The sequence below is a fragment of the Mirounga angustirostris genome, unplaced genomic scaffold (genome assembly GCF_029215605.1).
Source record: "Mirounga angustirostris isolate CCGP_5_RB_7025 unplaced genomic scaffold, mMirAng1.0.hap1 SCAF_7, whole genome shotgun sequence".
Classification (NCBI taxonomy): Eukaryota; Metazoa; Chordata; class Mammalia; order Carnivora; family Phocidae; genus Mirounga; species Mirounga angustirostris.
Genome location: NW_026991715.1, coordinates 145,094,473 through 145,113,333, shown reverse-complemented (window position 1 = coordinate 145,113,333; position 18,861 = coordinate 145,094,473). Strand labels below are relative to the sequence as shown.

The 18,861-nt window shown below is 37.4% G+C and overlaps 1 protein-coding gene across 3 annotated transcripts in view; it reads right to left on the bottom strand.

Annotated features, from left to right (window-relative positions):
* Positions 1 to 18,861, bottom strand: part of CTNND2 (catenin delta 2) — an 894,910-nt gene that overhangs the window by 554,543 nt on the left and 321,506 nt on the right. For all 3 annotated transcript variants that reach the window (XM_064596859.1, XM_045863465.2, XM_045863474.2), the window contains exon 3: positions 7,938 to 8,050. In XM_064596859.1, the coding sequence (XP_064452929.1) occupies positions 7,938 to 8,050 (113 nt within the window). The remainder of the gene's footprint in view (positions 1 to 7,937; positions 8,051 to 18,861) is intronic.

Here is an 18,861-nt window from a genome sequence, read left to right as displayed (position 1 = left end):
GTAATTTAAGACTGAATAACAGCAAGGTGTATTAACATGTGTACTTGGGGAGTAAAGATACCTGGGTTTAAAAGTCAGTGCCTGGCCCTAACTTGGATGTTGGGAAAGCGAATTTCCCTCTCTGAATCTCAGTGTTGTTATCTACAAAATGACATAATAAGACTTACCTCATACAGTTAACTCAAAGTAAATAGCATGATCTACATAAATCATTTCCATGCCTGGTCTATAAAAATTGCTCAACAAATACTACCATTAATATTAATAAAGTTATCACTGTTACCATCATCTTCCTGAGATCAGAGTAAAAGGATGAGACTAAATCAACCCTAACACCATGCCTAGCATACATCAAACCAACGGGGCTCTAGAATACGGAGTACTGTTTTAATGTGAAAACTAACTAGAATGAATATTGAAATGTGATATTCTGTGATATTCTGATCTGGTGGGGTCAGGATAATATAAACCATTTGATATGTGATATATATGTATATATTCTGGAGTATATATAAATAGAAATCCTTATAATAGATTAATAAGACTGGTGCTTTTTCCAAAACAAGAGCAATGATAATAAGAACAGTAAGAGAAATACAACATATCCACTCATTCATTTCTACATTCAGTATTGACTGACCAGTTATCACATGCTGGCCAAGACTTTGGCATATCCTCCTAGTCCCTGCCCTTCAGGAATTACTTAGAGGCTAGTACAGCACCTACTTCTACTTCTAGTGGCTGAGAAGGCTCAGCAAAGTCTCAGTGCAGGCGAGGAGGAGGTAGCAGCTTTAATCCACGTTGTAAATTGTCTTAAAGGATCAGGAATTCACAGGACACTAGAGTACTATCTAGAAGTGGTTCAGCACAGTGGACTTGGACTCTAGGCAAGATGGGAAAGGCTCAGAGAGCTGCCTCTTTAAACCAGCAACAACTATAAGTGTTCCCACTCTTTCTGGAGTAGAGACGTGAGCAGAAATGTGATGGTACTGCATGGAGGTGATTCTTGAAGGCCCAGAAAGTAGTCTAGAATATTCTTTTTAATTTATGTAGGAAAAAAAGAGACTATAATAGGAAATCCTAAAGGAATAATGTTAGCATTAAAAGGAAAAGCTAGGAAAATGGGGAAAAAATAGGTAAGAGGAAAGATGGTAGTACAGGGATTAAGAAAAGAACAAGGGTTCACAAAGGGACTTGAGAAAATTGGGAGCATTTTCGAGGTAGATTTCTGCTCTGGAATTTTGTTTGGAAGGAAACAGAGAAACACTTTTATTTTTTTTAAGAAATCAGCAATGAAAAAGAAAAACCTCAAAAATATGTCTATAGTCCCTGAATTTGTCTTTTTTTTTTGTTTTTATATGAAGAAGACATTCTAAAAAAATTAGAAAATATCACTGCAATATTAATTCTGATTACCAACTCAATAAATTAAATGCCATGTTCAAATAAATCGCTAGGCTTTACTGGAGGAGTTGTACTTCAGCCATGTGAGAAATGCTTATTTCCTAGTCTGGAAACTAATAATAATGGTATTTAATGAAAAAATAAAATTCTAAAAATAAACAATTAAAACTGATTCAATATTATTATCCCCCCCTCCCCCCACCCCGGGAAACATGTATTCACCAGCAGTAAGAATCTAGAATTCTATGGCTTTGAGTGATTTTTACCTTGGGCTAAATGACTTCATTTGGGAATGTGTGTATGTGTAGAAATATCTACATAATAAAAAAATTCACTTGTAAAACATTTTAAAGTAATTATTTAATTATTTAAGCTATGTGATTTCCAAAATGAAATACTTTGGCAAATTTATTCCTTCTTTATCTTAAAACAATAAATGTAACTACTTGTTTAAATATCATATCCTGCATGATAGTGAAAAAATGCACATGTTTTACTCATAATTATATTTGTATGTGATTTATTTCCTTAAGAAAGTTCAGTGATCATGCTTTTAAATAAATATATTTCATTCTGACAAAAAGTATGTGACTACTTGACTGATGTTTCTTCACCTCTAACTAATTTAATCAGAAATCAGCATTTTCTCTAAAATAAGCCTGACTTCTTTGTAAGTGTGGACAAGATTTTTAGACTCCGTTTATAGAATTGTTGGCATTTCAGCTCACAGAATTTTAGTTAATAAAGAGAATGACCTTTGGTAACATGTACAACATTAATTCCTTTTGCATCTACTCTCCAAAAAATGGCAGGCTTTCGTGAAAACTTGTTTGCAAGAAATTCAAAAGTTCATCTGCGGGGAAGAAAGAGCATCTTCTTATATGCAGCAAGCAATTTTTATATATATTATGTTTTGTCTTTTTAAATATATATAACTCTAATCAGAGTCTTGGGTATCTATATTATAAAAATGGTGAGGCTAAAGATGATTCCTTTATTTGGTAGTCCTATGCCACAGTAAATAATTCCACATTCAAACACCTCTACTTCTTAGAATCAAAGCCCAGATTATTTTGACATGTGAATCCAAATGCATACACACATGCATACAAAATAAAATGGGCTATACACATTAAACTTTTGAATGAAATATTGATGTTAACAAAATAAGATTCGTTTTTTCTAAAAACATTCATAGTTCAGCTTATTGTAATATATATCTAGCACAACCAATTGAAAAGCATTGTATACATTTTTCTATTACTCATAACTGATTATCCCCAACTGAGCAGTTTAAAACAATGTCCTTTTTTTAACTAACAGTTTTGTAAGTTTTGTAAAATTCAGGTGTGTGGCATGGTTGGGCTCTCTGTTCAGGGTCATATAAGGTTATCATCTGAGTTTCTGTTGGCTAGTTTCCTTTGTTGAGGTTCTAGGGAATAATCTGCTTCAAGTTCATTCAGGCTATGAGCTGAATTCGACTCCTTTTGGTTATAGCACTGAGATCCTCTTCTTCTTGCTGGGATCATTCTTAGCAGCTAGAAGCCATGTGCATTGCTAGTCACAGAGCTCCTCCATCTTTAAAACCAGTAATGGAGAATTTCTTACATGTCAAATCTCTCTAGCTTTGGATTTTTGACTTCCTTTATTTCTGAGCTCTAGACCATTGTTATAAATCATCATCATCATCATCATCATCATTATCATCATCATCATGGTTTCCAAGAGTCAGGTTTCTTTTAAGAAGAATCTGTAAGATAGGTCCAATTGTGATTTGAGCTCAAGATCTCTCCCATTGGGTCCCTACTCCCCATCGGAATCAGGAATATGATTAGTCATCTATTTTGATGTCTTTAAATTTTCAGTAACACTCAAGAAAATCCCCACACATTCTTTGAGTGAAGGTTAAACATTCCGTGGCAGGGAAACTCCTAGAAGTGTCAATAGAGTCTCATCCCCAATGCTTTTTTAAGTTCTAATGACCCCCAAGCAGGGGACACCTGGTCCAATTTGGACTGATCAAGAAGACATTCAGAAGGATGGGAGCCCTGGCCGAGTAACTGCATCCATAGGAGGAGGTGACCAAGTGAAAGAAGGCAGACAATCTAGATAGAAGGGATCACATGGTCAGAGCCCTGAGATGGGAAACAGTGGTGTGTTTATGGAAGTGGGAAAGAGTCCTTCAAGGACATGGTTCTGGTCTATGTATTACGCAGCTCAATCACACACCACATGGGGAACAGATTTGGGCAGAATGCAGGCAGAAGGATGAGCTAGAATGTTGTTACTAGAGTCTGTGGAGAATATGGCAAGGGCATAGGCATATGCAAGTCCTCAGACCATGGGACTGAGAAGAGCAATGCATGTGCCCCAGCCTCATAGGGAATGGATGGCTCATAGGGCTGCCAGACCAAGTTCATGGACGGGCCGAGAACTGAGGGACGGGCATGAGCCAAGTAATCACAGCTGGCCAGGGGGTTGAGAGTGAGCTACTAGCAAGGGGAATCTGATCATGACCCTAAGTAAAGGTCATCTGTATAAGTAATGTACCTGACTCAGGTCTGGCTGGTCTGAGGAATCAGGGAGAAAGGATGGAACCAAACTTTCTAGTGGGAAGGGAGCAGGTTCCAACAGCTTGGAAAGGACTGGGCTGGAAACAGTGAGGAAAACCAAGATAGGAAGGATATAAGGTACATGGTGGATCTAGAGTTGCAGTAAAAAGCACCAATAATTCCTCTGTAGAAGAATAGCAGCACTTAACAGCTCATTGATCTGAATTCTGGAAGCTTCAGTACCCATGTGGATGTTTAGCAAAATCTGTGAAGAGTTGGAGAGATCACCATGTTCCTATTTGCAGCTACTTATGCCATGGCTGAAAGGATGCAGGAGCTGATGAGATACAACGACAGATAGCTCCAGCATCCCCTTCTCCAACTTCTCAGTGTCCTCACGTGTGTCCTTTGATTGACTATTATAATGTTGACTATTACAAATGCATACTAATAGTTTTTCAAAGAGTTTCAACTGTCAATGTGACAACCAGGAAGAAGGTCTTAGGAATCAGATGGAGAATTTCCTATCATCAATAAAAGGCAGGGAAACACCAAACTCTATTTACTAGTCATTTTTACCACTTACATAAAAAGTCTGAAAGATACTTGATTTTATTTCCTCTAAGAAGCTCTCTTACCCCTCCCTAGTATCCCTAAGTAGGAAACAACATCTACATTATCAAAGACTTCTTTACCTGTTCTCCTTTTTCAAAAAATTGTTTATATTCTATTTTTAAAATTTTTAAAAATATTCTTTTTGATGTGCTAACTAGGTTAGTCTATCCTGCTTAATAAAGACTTGAATTTCCAAAGGAGCATTTCTGAACCCGAGAAAACAACTAGGTTATGATAAAAAAAGGAACAGTGGAAGCTATGTATTAGATTTTCCTCCAGTGAATTATCAGTAAATTGCTCATATTATTCAAGTGCAGATTCATACATTAGAGATTTCCAATATACAAAATAATCAGGCTTAATGAAAACTGACATTATATAGCTATATAGCAAAGAGAAATAATTAGGTAGTATCATCTGCACTTAACACTATCATTTAGTACATTTTTTTACACAGGATTATTTTTTTTTATTTATTTTTTTTTTTTTTAAAGATTTTATTTATTTATTTGACAGAGAAAGACACAGAGAGAGAGGGAACACAAACGGGGAATGGGAGAGGGAGAAGCAGACTCCCCGCCGAGCAGGGAGCCCGATGCGGGACTCGATCCCGGGACTCCAGGATCATGACCTGAGCCGAAGGCAGTCGCTTAACCAACTGAGCCACCCAGGCGCCCTTTACACAGGATTATTGATTGTGTATCACGGGCTGAGAGCCAGGGATACAGGATATAGTATAAAGAATCAAAAGTTGTCAGGGGATAATTTTTCTGTCTACTTCAGTAGTTCAACATGTGTTCCATTCAAGATACTTCGGACCTAAGAAAAGAAATCAATTCAATCAAATCAAATGAGGGAGGAGGAAAGTTTTTAAGAATTGAAAAGGTAGTCTCATAGATAACAACCTCTGAAATGCAGCCAGGCCTAATGGTAAGTGAGCAGGCTTGTTTGCCCTTCAGGAACAATATGGTCTCTCTGTCGGACTACTTTCTGTCACCACAGATCCCTCCGCTGGCACATAACCCACACAGTCACCATACCCTACCGCCTACCATCAGATGTCACCGATTTTAGGACACTTTCTTCACGTTCTCAAGAGTAAGACCAGTTTCTTACAGGTTGGTCACTGGGTGAATCAGATTATCTGTTTCTGATCCACTCAGAAGTTGGGAATTGAGGCACAGGATACAACATGGTCCCCTAGACCTGTGCCTACCAGGGGCTGGGGAGGGGATGAAATGAAATAAAAGATGTATAGTACGCAAAAATATCACACAGCGAAGTAGAAATATGAACTGAAAAGGTAATCTGATAAACAGTGAATCAGTGGGTTTTCAAGGCAAAACAGATGTCCAATTCAGTGGTGTGTATGGACCTAGGAACATGACAGTCTTAGCTTCTCAGGAAGTAGGAAAAAAACCCACCTTTAACCAAAAGCTCTTCAAATAAAAAAAAGAATCAGATGGGGAAAAAAAAAAGATGTATAATCTGTGCCTTGGAGTACAGAAGAATTCAAGACCCAATTTGCATACTGTTTTTCTTCCAAAATGTGGTTTTAATTTTGTTATTATAAATTCTTAATACTTTTTCTTCAAAAAAAATTATGTTCAATTAGCCAACATATAATAAAGGAGGGCACTTGTGATGAGCACTAGGTGTTATATGTAAGTGATGAATCACTAAATTCTACTCCTGAAACCAGTATTCCACTATATGTTAACTGACTAGAATTTAAATAAAAATGTGAAGAAGGAAAAAAAAAAAGCTCTTCAAATATGTACTCCACATGTACTGAATCAAATACACATTTCTAAACCTTATTTTTCTCCTTGCCTTAGTCTCACCATCTTCTTAGTCTCACCATCTTCAACTAGTCAACCTTCTGAAAACAATTTCATGTAAACACAATTCACTTTTTTTTTTTTTTTTTTTTGTCCTTTCTGCTTTGGTTAATTTGGGTGTTTGGCAAGTCTGTTTGAGGAATCACAATGTACCTATTTGCAGCTACTTATAACCTAGGTATTTGGATGCAGAGGTGGATATGCTTCCACAGGTCCAAAATAATGTTTTGCAATAGAAAGTGATATTCCATCCAAGTAAGCTAGCCTAACAAGAGTACAATGATATCCATGTAGATTTACCATTGCTAAAGAAAAAAAAAAAAAGAACAATGTTAAAAGACTGATGGCAAGTGACTGGAATAGGAAACATTCTGACTACAGATGTACTCTTACAATGATAAAGGATTTTAGAGCAATAGGTACGAGGACGTTTTAATTCTTTTGTCACAGCAGGTGGCTGTAGACTCCAGGAGGAGGAATCCCCGCCTGACTTCCATCTACAAGAGGCCATGTGACCAGTTTTCACCAACAGACTGTGCAATTGACAACGCAGTTGACAATGAGGTCATCAGGGATGGCACAGCTCTTAAGAGAGAAGCTGGGTCCTTAATAACCGTAGGAGGGAAAGCAGAGAAGCCGCCCCCTGACAACCATCCACTGCCTCTATCTGTTGAATGAATGAGACACAAACAGCTATTGTATTAAGTCACTGTAATGCTGGAGTTGAGTTGACACAGCAACTGTTTCTTTAACTAAGACACCTCCCTAAAGAAGCAGAATCTCAGAAACACACTGTAGAACAAGATAACAGGAAGATACAATGCATTACTGAGAAATGGAAGTTGTCTTGTGTAACTTTGTTTCTTTCACACATACACATCACATACTCATATTCACACACACACATACACACACACATTTTTAAACATGAAAACATGGTCCTAGGGTCGATAATTTATTTTGTGGTCAAGTGATTATGTTTTGTTTTTAAACATTTCAGAACCTCAAACCAACCCCTAATTGAATAATTATTCTATCTCTGAATTCGAAATATTTTTACACAGGAGGATGGCATGCGTGGTGGGTTATCTGCGGTGCCATTTTGTAACTCAGCATCGTACGTTAGCAAACAAGACAGGTGACATCTAAATGTTCTCTCTTTCATTTCAGGAACCTGCAACTCTGGCTCATTTAGAAATAAAGAACCAAAGCAGAGAAGCAGCTTTGATATGGCATCTCCTGATTTCCATGAGTTGACTCAATGCAAAGCCTTCCTTTGTGTAAAATTATGCATAATTTGCATTCGGGGCAGGTGTTAATTTTGTTAAGAAGAGTTTCAAGTACAAACCAGGCCATTTTGGACACCTTTTGAACATCTTAAATCAGATTGGTTACAATTCCCTTCCAACGTCTCAATGAATGTTCCAAATGCACTGCCAGGTTTGTAAGGAGAAGATAAACACCACGATTTACTTTCCCTGGCAGCTCCAAGCACAGAAGTGTAAGGAGGCAGCATGCCCGGTACCTGATGCTGCTCATGCTGCCCGTCTCTGATCCAAGCTTGCATCGCTCCAGTTGGCTGGCGACGATCTGGCGTTCTGCCTCCAGCTCTCGGGTCAGTCTCTCAAACTGTAATTCCTGAAAGAAAGCCACCAAAAAGATTAATTCTATCATCTATTTGCAAAGTGGAATTTACATCAAAATGACACGCGATGGTCAAGGGGAAAAAAATGCGATGTGCCAAGATGTCAAATTTGAGAAGCAGGGGATGTCGTGAAATCAAAGAAGGATTTGCAGTTCAGACAGACCTGAGTATGTACCATAGTCCTGGGGCCTGCTGGATGCAGGGCCTGTGTAAGTTATTTAATCTTTCTAAATATCAACTTCATCATATGTAAAATGGGTTGACAATACTTATTTCCTAAAGTCGGGGTGAGGACTCAATGGGACACTGACCATGAAAAATTAGCCTTGGCTATTGTTTGGCAGATGGCCAGCGCCCAACGGATATTAAATTCCCCTGCCATTAAAATTGTACCATTCAGTAAAACATTATAAGAAACAGTTTTTTTTTTTTATCATGTGGAGTACTGTGTTTATTCCCTATTGGCCTTCTAGCTGCCTCTCTCTACTAATTCGAGCCTAACATTACTTATTACATATTGTAGACTGACAAGAAGTAACGCTTAAACTTATACTTCTGTAGCCTTTAAATTCCAGCAGAACGGGAATGATACTGATCCTTTATAGCCTAATTACTAAGTGAATATCCTTTGAGATATTTGCTGTATCGCCTTAAAAAAAAAAACCAAACCAATTAAACCAATGAAGAATGCTTCTACAAATCTGCCTGAAATCCACTGTTAAAGAATCAACTTTAATGAAAAATAATTCAATCAGTATGTCAAGTATCTTAGCTGTTCCAATTATAGGACTTTTGTACCACATTTTAATCTTTCTGTTTTATTTTCCCATGCACTTAAGTTTTTTAATAAACGTAATTATAGCAAAGCCTGTATTTTAACTAAAAATGTCAGAAGAAGTTTTTACAATGTAATCAAATTACACTTGATTTCTTTAAAAAAAACAAATGATCTGTACAGTTATGTTTGGGGTATGGGAAAACAAAAATGCTGGAAAATACTGAAAGAACAGGTCAGTGTGGGTGAATGAAAACGCCCAACATTGCAGAGATTTGTCTTCTCAGGAAAGATGAGTTTATTTGCTCCCCTAGGACACTCTTGGGTGATACCTTTCAAAAGTAGGACCTGGTGTGTCCTCCACATATATTAAAATTTCCCTTGTTCTCTTCCACAAGAGCAGACTTCTTTTCTGTTCACATTATTTTGAGGAACTAAGAAACACTTTACAAGGGGAGCCAGGGTGGATCAGTCAGTTAAACACCTGCCTTTAGCTCAGGTCATGATCCTGGAGACCCAGGATGGAGTCCAGCTTCAAGCTCTCTGCTCATCCAGGAGTTAGCTTCTCCTTCTCTCTCTGCTCCTCCCCCGACTTGTGCTCTCTCTCTGTCTTGCTCACTCTCTCTCTCTCTCTCACAAAATAAAATATTTTTAAAAAGAAACATGTTACAAATGAGAGCTCAACTTTTTCCTGTAAAGTTCTAAAACTAAGGAGGGGTGCCTGGGTGGCTCTGTCGGTTAAGCATCTGCCTTTGGCTCAGGTCATGATCCCAGGTCCTAGGATCGAGTCCAGCATTGGGCTCCTTGCTCAGCGGGGAGCCTGTTTCTCCCTCTGCCTGCCGCTCCCCCTGCTTGTGCACTTTCTCTTTCTCTCTGGCAAATAAATAAAATCTTTAAAAAAATAAAAATAAAAAAACTAAGGAAGCATGTTGTTGTGGGAGCTCACATCTTTATTCTTACATATTCTGAAGGACAGCAAAGATTATTTGTAAGGAACAAATACCAAGACCTCTACCAGAATGCATGTTGTGCACCTAACCTCTGTTTCTTCTCCCAGCAAGTTCTGCTTTTTTGGGGGCAGTTCCTTTCCACAAAAAATATGCAAGTTTTAGAAGATTTTCATTTCCAGGCTTTATAATATATTTTATCTCAAATCTGTCATAACAGAAAACCAAGCTATACTTTTGGATTGGTATCACCTTAAAAACATAATGTTTAAAGATCATATAGCATTCCTCATAGGTAGATGAAAATTCATTATGTGTACTACCTAAAAGTATTTTAATTAGTCACATATATGCGCCTGTTTTAAGTAGTCCAATACGGTGAGACAGTGCACAATCTGGGTCATGATTTACAAACCTTAAGCTTCTGTTGGGACAGACACTGCCCTTGGGGGTGCCCAAATAAGGCTGTGGCCACACTGCATGTTTCCTCCACATCAGAGTTATGGAGAGAGGTGACAGGAGACATTTTCTCATGCAAGCTGTCTTCCAAACACAGTCACAATTTCCAGTGCTCCTCATCACTTTGTGTAGATCTGTATTTCCATCTGGCATCATTCTTCTGCCTGAGAGACTTCCTAATGTTTCTTTTGGTGATGAATTCTGTCAGCTTTACATGCCTAATAACACTCTTTTGCCCTCATTTTTGAAAGACATTTTGTCTTCTCGTTTGTACTGTTTCTGACAAAAAACTATGGTATTCACGTATTTGTCTCTAGAGTGTCTTTTTTTCTCTGCCTCCTTTTAAGATTTAAGGTGCTGAACAACTTGATTATAACGTTCCTTGCTATAGTTTTCCTCACGTTTCTTACGCTTGGGGTTCACTGGGTTTCCTGGATCTGTGGATTTAGTTTCCTACAAATCTGGAAAGCTGTTAGTCATTAATTGCTCAAATTGTTTCCCCTTTCCCCACTAACTCCCCTCCTTCAGTGACTACAATTACATATATTATTAGGCCACTTGGAATAGCCCCACAGCTCATGGATTCTTTTCCCATTTTTAAGGTTCTTTTTTTCTCACTCTGTGTTTCATTCTAAATAATGTCCATTGGTGTCGAGTTAATCAATCTTCTCTGCAATGTCTAATCCACCTAATTAATCCTGTTGAGTATATTTTTATCTCAGACACTGATGAATCAAACATCTCTAGAAGTTTCACCTGGGTCTCTTTTATATCTTCCATGTCTCCAACTTTATGAACACGGGGAATACACATATAAAAACTGTTTTAATGTTCTGATTAGCTAATGTTATTAGCATCTGGGTCAGTTTCAACTGATTGATTTTTCCCCTCAGACAGGCCCTGTTTCTGCTCCTCCTCATGTATGGTGATCTTTGGTTGAACATAAAACATTTTGAATTTTACCTTATTTGTCCTCTGGGTATCTTCATATTCCTATAGATATTTTAAGTTCTGTTCTGGGGCACAGTTGCTTGGATGCAATTTGATATGCTTGAGTCTTGCATTTCAGATTTGTTTGGGGAGGCAGAGCAGCATTTAGTCCAGGGCTAATTATTCTACGTTACCCAGGTGGATCCTTTGTAAGTACTCAATGTCCAGTGGACTATGGGGTTTCCCAGTTTGGCTGGTAGGTGTGGGCACATATTTCTGGCCCCTGGTTGGTACTATTTCCTCCCATCCTTTCAAATGGTTCTTTCCCTTACAGACACAGGCTGCTCAGGTCTCAACTGAATAGCACAAGTGGATCCTCTGCAGATCTCGAGGGTTCTCCTTCTGAGCAGTGATCACCCTTCTTCTATTTTGCCCCACAAATTCTAGTCCCTCTTACGTCCCTGGACTGTCAGTGCTGTCTCCCCAGTGCAGGGAGTCCCTTGGACTCTGCGGGTCCCCTTTTCCACACTGTTGTAGCTGGGGAAATTGTAGGCCCACCTTATTTGCTTTGTATCTCTTAGGAACTACCTTTCTTCACTGCTTAAAGTTCAGAGTCTTGAAAGCTGTGTTTCATATTGTCTGTAGGTGTTGTTGTTTCAGATGGGAGGGTATTGTCAGGCTCTGTTACTCTATTTTAGCTGAAATCTGGAAGATTTTTAAGAATTCACAATTTTCCTCTGTGTTTGATGTGCAAAGGCGTATTTTCTGCCATATTTAAAAACTCATATTAAATGAACTACTAACCAGGCAAATACATAGGTTTTTACATGTTATCTTCAATGTTGTTCACTATTATAGGATTAAAAACAAACGACTACCTTTGGGTGACTTGTTTGTTTTATTTACATGATGACTTTTTAACTGAACTGACATTTTCTCTATTAATGAAATGGTTATCAATATGTTGGCTTTTTAAAATGTCCATTCAATAAATGTTTACTTTGTCATCGTGTATATGAACCAAGAAAGTAATTAAGTGAATTTTCCCCTGTGCTTTGCTATGGAATACATAGTAAATGTCAAGGTCCTCAAGGAGCAAGGAAGTTTCTCTTCATCTAAAATCCTGTGTTTTATTAATATAACAACACAAAACATAAAATTGGAAACAATTTTTTATTGAGTACTTACTATTGAGTGCTTAATTTCTAGGACCATATATAAGGCAGAAATTTTTGCTGCTGTCTTGCCAATGTAGCTAGTGTCTAGAGCAGTCCTGGCACATAGTAGGTGCTCAATAAATATCTGTTAAACATATGTGTCTGCACGGAGCTAAGCGCTTTACATGCATTGCCTTGTGTCATAACACTGCTGTTTCCTAGGTTCTGTTGGGTTATTTTTCCCTACTTTACAAAAATGTTAATTAAGATGAAAGTCTTAGCCTCGGCCAAAAAAGAAATTCTTCCTTCAAAAGCAGCAAAGAGAATGAGATAAAGGATGTTGTTTAAGAGATCTGGGCATAGAGAAGGGGTAACTTTAAAGAAGCTAATGAATATTGGATGGACTAAATCTTCCCTGTACTTTCAATTCTTTTGTTTTAGAGGCCACCGAAGTCCATTAACATAGAGCGCCTGTGATGCCAATATAAACTATGAATTTCATTCATACTCATATTAAGACTCATTATTTAAATAACTTTTCTTTCTTTGAACTCTAGAGACCAGGTTCTGAAATGCCTTCGGTTTTTTCTCACATTACAGTCATTTCCCACTTTACCCCAACTCAAGGGCCTAAAAGCTCTTGGGGAGGGCTGATCTCGCCATAGCATATCACTGGGGTTGGGAACTCTCAGGACCTAAGCTGGGTCTAGTGTGGTTTTTATGCCTGAAATTGGAAACTGACCTCAGAATGGGTAACTAGAAGAGCTGCAACTGTTCTTAAACTCAAGAGACGTGTATGGCCTAAGAGCATCCACAGAATCATCTAGGGCACCATCACAACAATGAATGAGCTTCCACTCCACTGGGGCTACTTAAACTGTGGTGTAGGTGGAAAGACGACATTCTCCAGTTCTAACTCAGTTTGATGTTTGGAGGGATGACAGACCTCTCAGGATTGAATAACTCCCTGGGTTTCTTAGAGACTTTGAGGTAGAAGAGCATTCATGAGAGCAATGTTGCTAATAAGGCCAAGTGAGTACCCAAGAAATCAACCGGAAAAATAAAAGTATGTGGATATATTTAGTGAAATTTGTAATACTGGTTGAAAGTGAATACGTATTATTAAATTAATTCAGTGAAGGAGAGACTTTAAGGAAAGAGGAGTGAAGAAAGGGGTGCCTGGGTGGCACAGTCGGTTGGGCATCTGACTCTTGGTTTCAGCTCAAGTCATGATCTCGGGGTCATGAGATCGAGCCCCATGCCAGCTTTGTGCTCAGTGTGGAGTCTGCTTGAGATTCTATCTCCCTCTCCCTCTGCTCCTCCCCCACTGCACGTGTGTTCTCTCTCTCTTTCAAATAAATAAATAAATAAATCCTAAAAAAAAAAAAGAAAAAAGAAGAGTGAGGAAAGATCTTTGAAGGTTTTGGGTTTGGAGTATAGATGGAACAAAAGAAGCCAAAGTAAATAAATAAACAGGAGAATAATGGTGGAACAAAGACCACTAGCACGGTCTTCTCCTGGGCAGTTTCAGTGTAGAAGTGGTGATGTAAACCAGGCTCTAAAAAGTGATGAAACCAAAAGTACAGGAAACAAAAGCAAAAACAGACAAGCAGGATTACATCAAACTAAAAAGCTTCCTTTCCTTCTGGCAGAGGAAATAGCCAACAGACTGAAAAGGCAACCTACAGAATGGGAGAAAATATTTAAAGGTGTTAATTTCCAAAATACATAAGGAGCTCATACAATTCAGTAAAAAAAAAGGGGGGGGTACAAAGTACTTGCATTGACATTTCTCTAAATAAGACACAGGAATGGCCAACAGGTATATAAAAAGGTGCTCAATATCACTAATCAAGGAAATATAAATCAAAACCATAATGAGATATCACCTCACCCCTGTTAGAATGGCTATTCTCAAAGAAAACAAAAGATAACAAGTATTGGCAAGGATGTAGAGAAATCAGATGCCTATATGCTATTGGTATGAATGTAAATTGGTTCAGCCCCTTTGTAAACCAGTATGGAGATTCCTTAAAATATTAAAAATAGAATTACCATATGATCTAGGAATCCCACTCCTGGGTATATATCCAAAAGAACTAAAATCAGGATCTAAGAGAGATATCTGCACTCATTTTCATTGCAGCACTATTTTTTTTTTTTTTTTTTTTTTTTTTAGGAGGGACAGGCAGGAGAGGGGGTGAGGCAGAGGGAGAGGGAAAGAGAGAACTCCAAGCAGGTGTCACGCCCAGTGCAGTGCCCAACGTGGGACTTGATCTCACAAGCCTGAGATTATGAACTGAGCCAAAATCAAGAGTCAGACACTTAACTGACTGAGCCACCCAGGCACTCCTTTTGCAGCACTATTCACGATAGCCAACACATGCAAACTACTTAAATGTACAACAGACAGCTGGATAAGGAAAATATGGTAGATTCTTAAAATGGAGTAATATTTACCATTGGAAAAGAAGGAATTTGCAACATTTGCGACAAGATGGATAGACCTGGAAGACATTCTACTAAGTCAAAGAGGTCAGCTACAGAGGAGAAAAAGCACAAGACTCCATTTATATAAGGTATGTGAAAGAGTCAAGCAGAAAACAGAATGGTGGTTGCCAGAAGCTAGGGAGTGGTGGGAGTTGTTCAACAGGTATAAAGTTTCAGTTACACAGTATGAACAAGTTCTAGTGATACAACATGGTGCCTGTAGTTAACAACAGAGTGTTGTGCACTTAAAAATTTGTTAAGATGTTATATCTCATACTAGGTGTTCTTATCACCAAAAAATGAATAAATAAATAAAAGGGACCCAAAGTTTTGGAGGTGATGGGTATGTTTATTACCTTTATTTTGGTGATGATGTCGTGGGTATATGCATATGTTCAAACTCATCAAATTGTGTTTATTAAAAATAGGCAGTTTTTTATATCAATTATGCTTAAATAAAATTGTACCCAAAATGTGATTCAGAAACTGTCCAGAGAAATTGGGATTTCATGGGAATTAACAATAGGGTGTGGATTAAAGAAGACATCTTTTGGTAAGGGAAGTTTGAAGACAAAACAAAATAGTGATAGAGAACCTAAATCTCCCCACTATGTGGAAATTATCTTGTTTTAGAGGTAAAGTTCTATAAAAGTAGCAGATACATGATACCAAAGTTCATTAAAATTTACTAAGAGCCAGGGGGCGCCTGAGTGGCTCAGTTGGTTAAGCGACTGCCTTCGGCTCAGGTCATGATCCTGGAGTCCCGGGATCGAGTCCCGCATCGGGCTCCCTGCTCGGCGGGGAGCCTGCTTCTCCCTCTGACCCTCCCCCCTCTCATGTGCTCTCTCTCTCTCATTCTCTCTATCTCAAATAAATAAATAAAATCTTTAAAAAAAAAAAAAAAAAAAATTTACTAAGAGCCAGATCTAAAGGATATTCACTCCTAGAATAGCACATTGTTGAGTCACATAACACATTAGGATTATAAGAAAAATTATCATATAGTTTTATAACTTTTTCCTAAAGAGCCTAAATTAATAATTAATTCAGCTTAATTAAATGTAGTTTATTAAATGATTTAAAAGGATAAAAGCATATAAAGACTCTTGAGGGGGCTTAGCTAACAGTGTGAAAACTGAAATCAGAAAACACAGTTTTATTAATTCCGTCAATAAATAATTTACTTAACATTGTGCCATAGCATTAGTTGGGATTATACAAGCTAGATTTGAGGAAGTGGAAAAGTTTAGAATGAATAGTGAACTCAGTAAATATGGGTTTGCCATAATTTTACTAATATGAGAAGATGCAAAAGAGATTGGACAGATGTGGAGAATGGAGATGGATGAGCTTCTAGGCAATGGAAGACATTTTCTACAGAGTAGATCTGATTGCTAGAATCCAATGACTTAAGATTCAAACTGACCATACCTGCCACATGAAATGGGAACATGGACTCAGGACTACGTGTAGACTACACAGGCTCAGGCATTGAAACTTCTTTGTCAACCTCCTCTCCTGTAGAGGTAAAAACTAGAGAAGACCAGCATCTACCCAGACACAAAATGGTGGTCCTGTGCATTCTCATATATGCAACAGAATGGTGGTAGGTATGAGGGTAAGGAGCAGAAACGCAATGGAATTTGAAGGGTTTGACCATGGTATTGAAGGCTCCAGGGTTCTCCTAGATGAGGCCTCAACAAAGGCCTGTTAGATCAACCTAGATGAGAAGAGAAAACCTATAAAGGAGCAATAGGTCTACCTTCCTTTAATGGCCAGCTGCTCTAATCTCCACTTCTCAAGAGTGTATAATGCTATTACTTGGGATCCAATGATAATCAGCTTATACTTTTGTTCTTGTACTTTATGTATTCTATTATGATATCTCTTCAAGGGTCTGTGTTCCTCCTAGGCTGTGAATTTCTGAAGGAAGGGACTAGGTCCTCAGTCATCATTTTATCTGTGAGCAAAATGTCTGATATACAATTGGAACTACATAAATGTTGATGAATAAATGACCCAAGATCCTGGTATCAAGCTTCCTGGAATGAAATGGCCAAACTGTTGGTCACAGAATAATTTCTCTCAAAGAAGGTATTTCACAGTTACTAGTGAATGTGAGAAAACTTCCAGAGGACTTCAAAAAAAAAAAAAAAATCAGCAGTTCTATGAAATGTCTCCATCATAGTGTTAATTCTTAGAATTCAGGAGGCTCATCAACTGTAATAAAAATGTGCAATCCTTACTTGAAAGCTGTTAAAGGTTTATCTAGGTTATGTTTCTTTTGTTTAAATTTTCTTTGTTTTGCTTTTTTCCTTCTAATCAGCGCCTCTCTGATTTTATACATACATATAAAATATATATTTATGTATTATATAATTATATGTTTTGTACATAATTATACATATAATATATATTTATTACATAATACATAGATATATAAAATATATAAATATAAAAATTATATATAGAAAGAGAATCTAATGGCCATCTGTATTTCTAGTTGAATAAGGGAAAATAATTGTCATTGTTTTTAAATCAATCTGTACATACACAAATTGAAATGGATAAAATATTTGTCAAGTTTATTTGAAAATCAGCACTGTTTTTCAAATTTTCTCTTCTTCAGAGGCAAGCACTTTTACTCCTTTTTCTGATTTATATATCCATATCTCCATTAACTTTCTAAGTTTTTATTTCTAAGTTTTATTTCTTAAGTTTTCAGTTACAGGCATCATCAACTGATTTCCCATAGTGGAAGATGAGGATTTCGTTCCATTTCCCCATCTGCCATCATGCATAGACACTTCTCCCATCTTCCCCCGTGTTCCCCATACAGCTAAACTTCAATGTTCAGTAGAACAATATCACAACATACATGCTTCCCACCATGACTTTTTTTAAACATCAATATACATTTTGTTTTCTCTAAATGAATGGCTTGTCTTTTTTGTCACTATTGTTTATTTGTTCAGCTGCCTATATACTTAAAATGAATCCAACCGAAAACTTCCCTTGATTGATACAAACTTCTCTCAATAAATCAAACACAGGAAATAATATATCAATTTCATCCAGTGAAGAAATCTCTTCCATCCTGCTCCAGCCTGGCCCATTTACATCCTGGACCCTCCCTTCTTCTCCATGCTGGGGATTTCTTTGTCCTTCTTTATGTGGGTTCCCTCTTTCTAGACCTGCTGCTTTCTTCATTTTCCTACTTTATTTCCTTCTCTGGGAGAAAATGTCTTTCCAGAGAGAAAGAGAGAGGGGGAGGCAGTTTACTGAGACCTCGCATATCTGATATGTTTTTATTCTACTCTCAAACTTAGCTTGAAGGTTGGCTATAGAAGTAGAGAATTCTAGGTTGGAAATAATTTTCCCTTAGAGTTTTGAGCTGGTGCTTCATTATCTCCTGCTTTCCAGGTGTTGCTGTTGAAAATTGTGAAACATTCTGAATTTTTATTTTTTCTTGTGTGTGAAACCTGCCTTCACTTCTTCCCAGAAAAAGTGTCTCTTTCCTTGGCCCCTAGTGTTCTAAAATTCTATTGTGATATGTCTTGATATACATCTATTTTTAGACATTTTCAGAACCTTTAGTGGGACCTTTTAATCCAGAAACTTACATTGTTCAGTTCTACGCAATTCTATTGAAAAATTTTTCATGCTTTTCTCGTTCTTTAAAAAATTTTTCTTGTTGTTTTTTTTTTTTTTTAAACCTTTCAGATGTTAAGATCTACATCGGCTGCCTAGGTTTCTTATTTAAATCTATTTCTCTTCCAGTTTCTCATGTCTTTATGTTTTGCTTTTACTTTCTGGAAAGATTCCTCAATTTAATCATATAGGTCTCTAACAAGTGGTTGGTCCATTCATGTTATTATACTTTAAATTTCTAAGACCTACTTTTTTGTTCTCTGAATATTCCTTTCAATTATCATCCAGTATTTATTTTATGTGAACTCATCTTTTTTCCCCTCTCTCCATGATGTTAATGTTATGTTTTCTTCTCTTTGCATAGTTCCTATTTTATGATGATTTTCAGTTTGTTT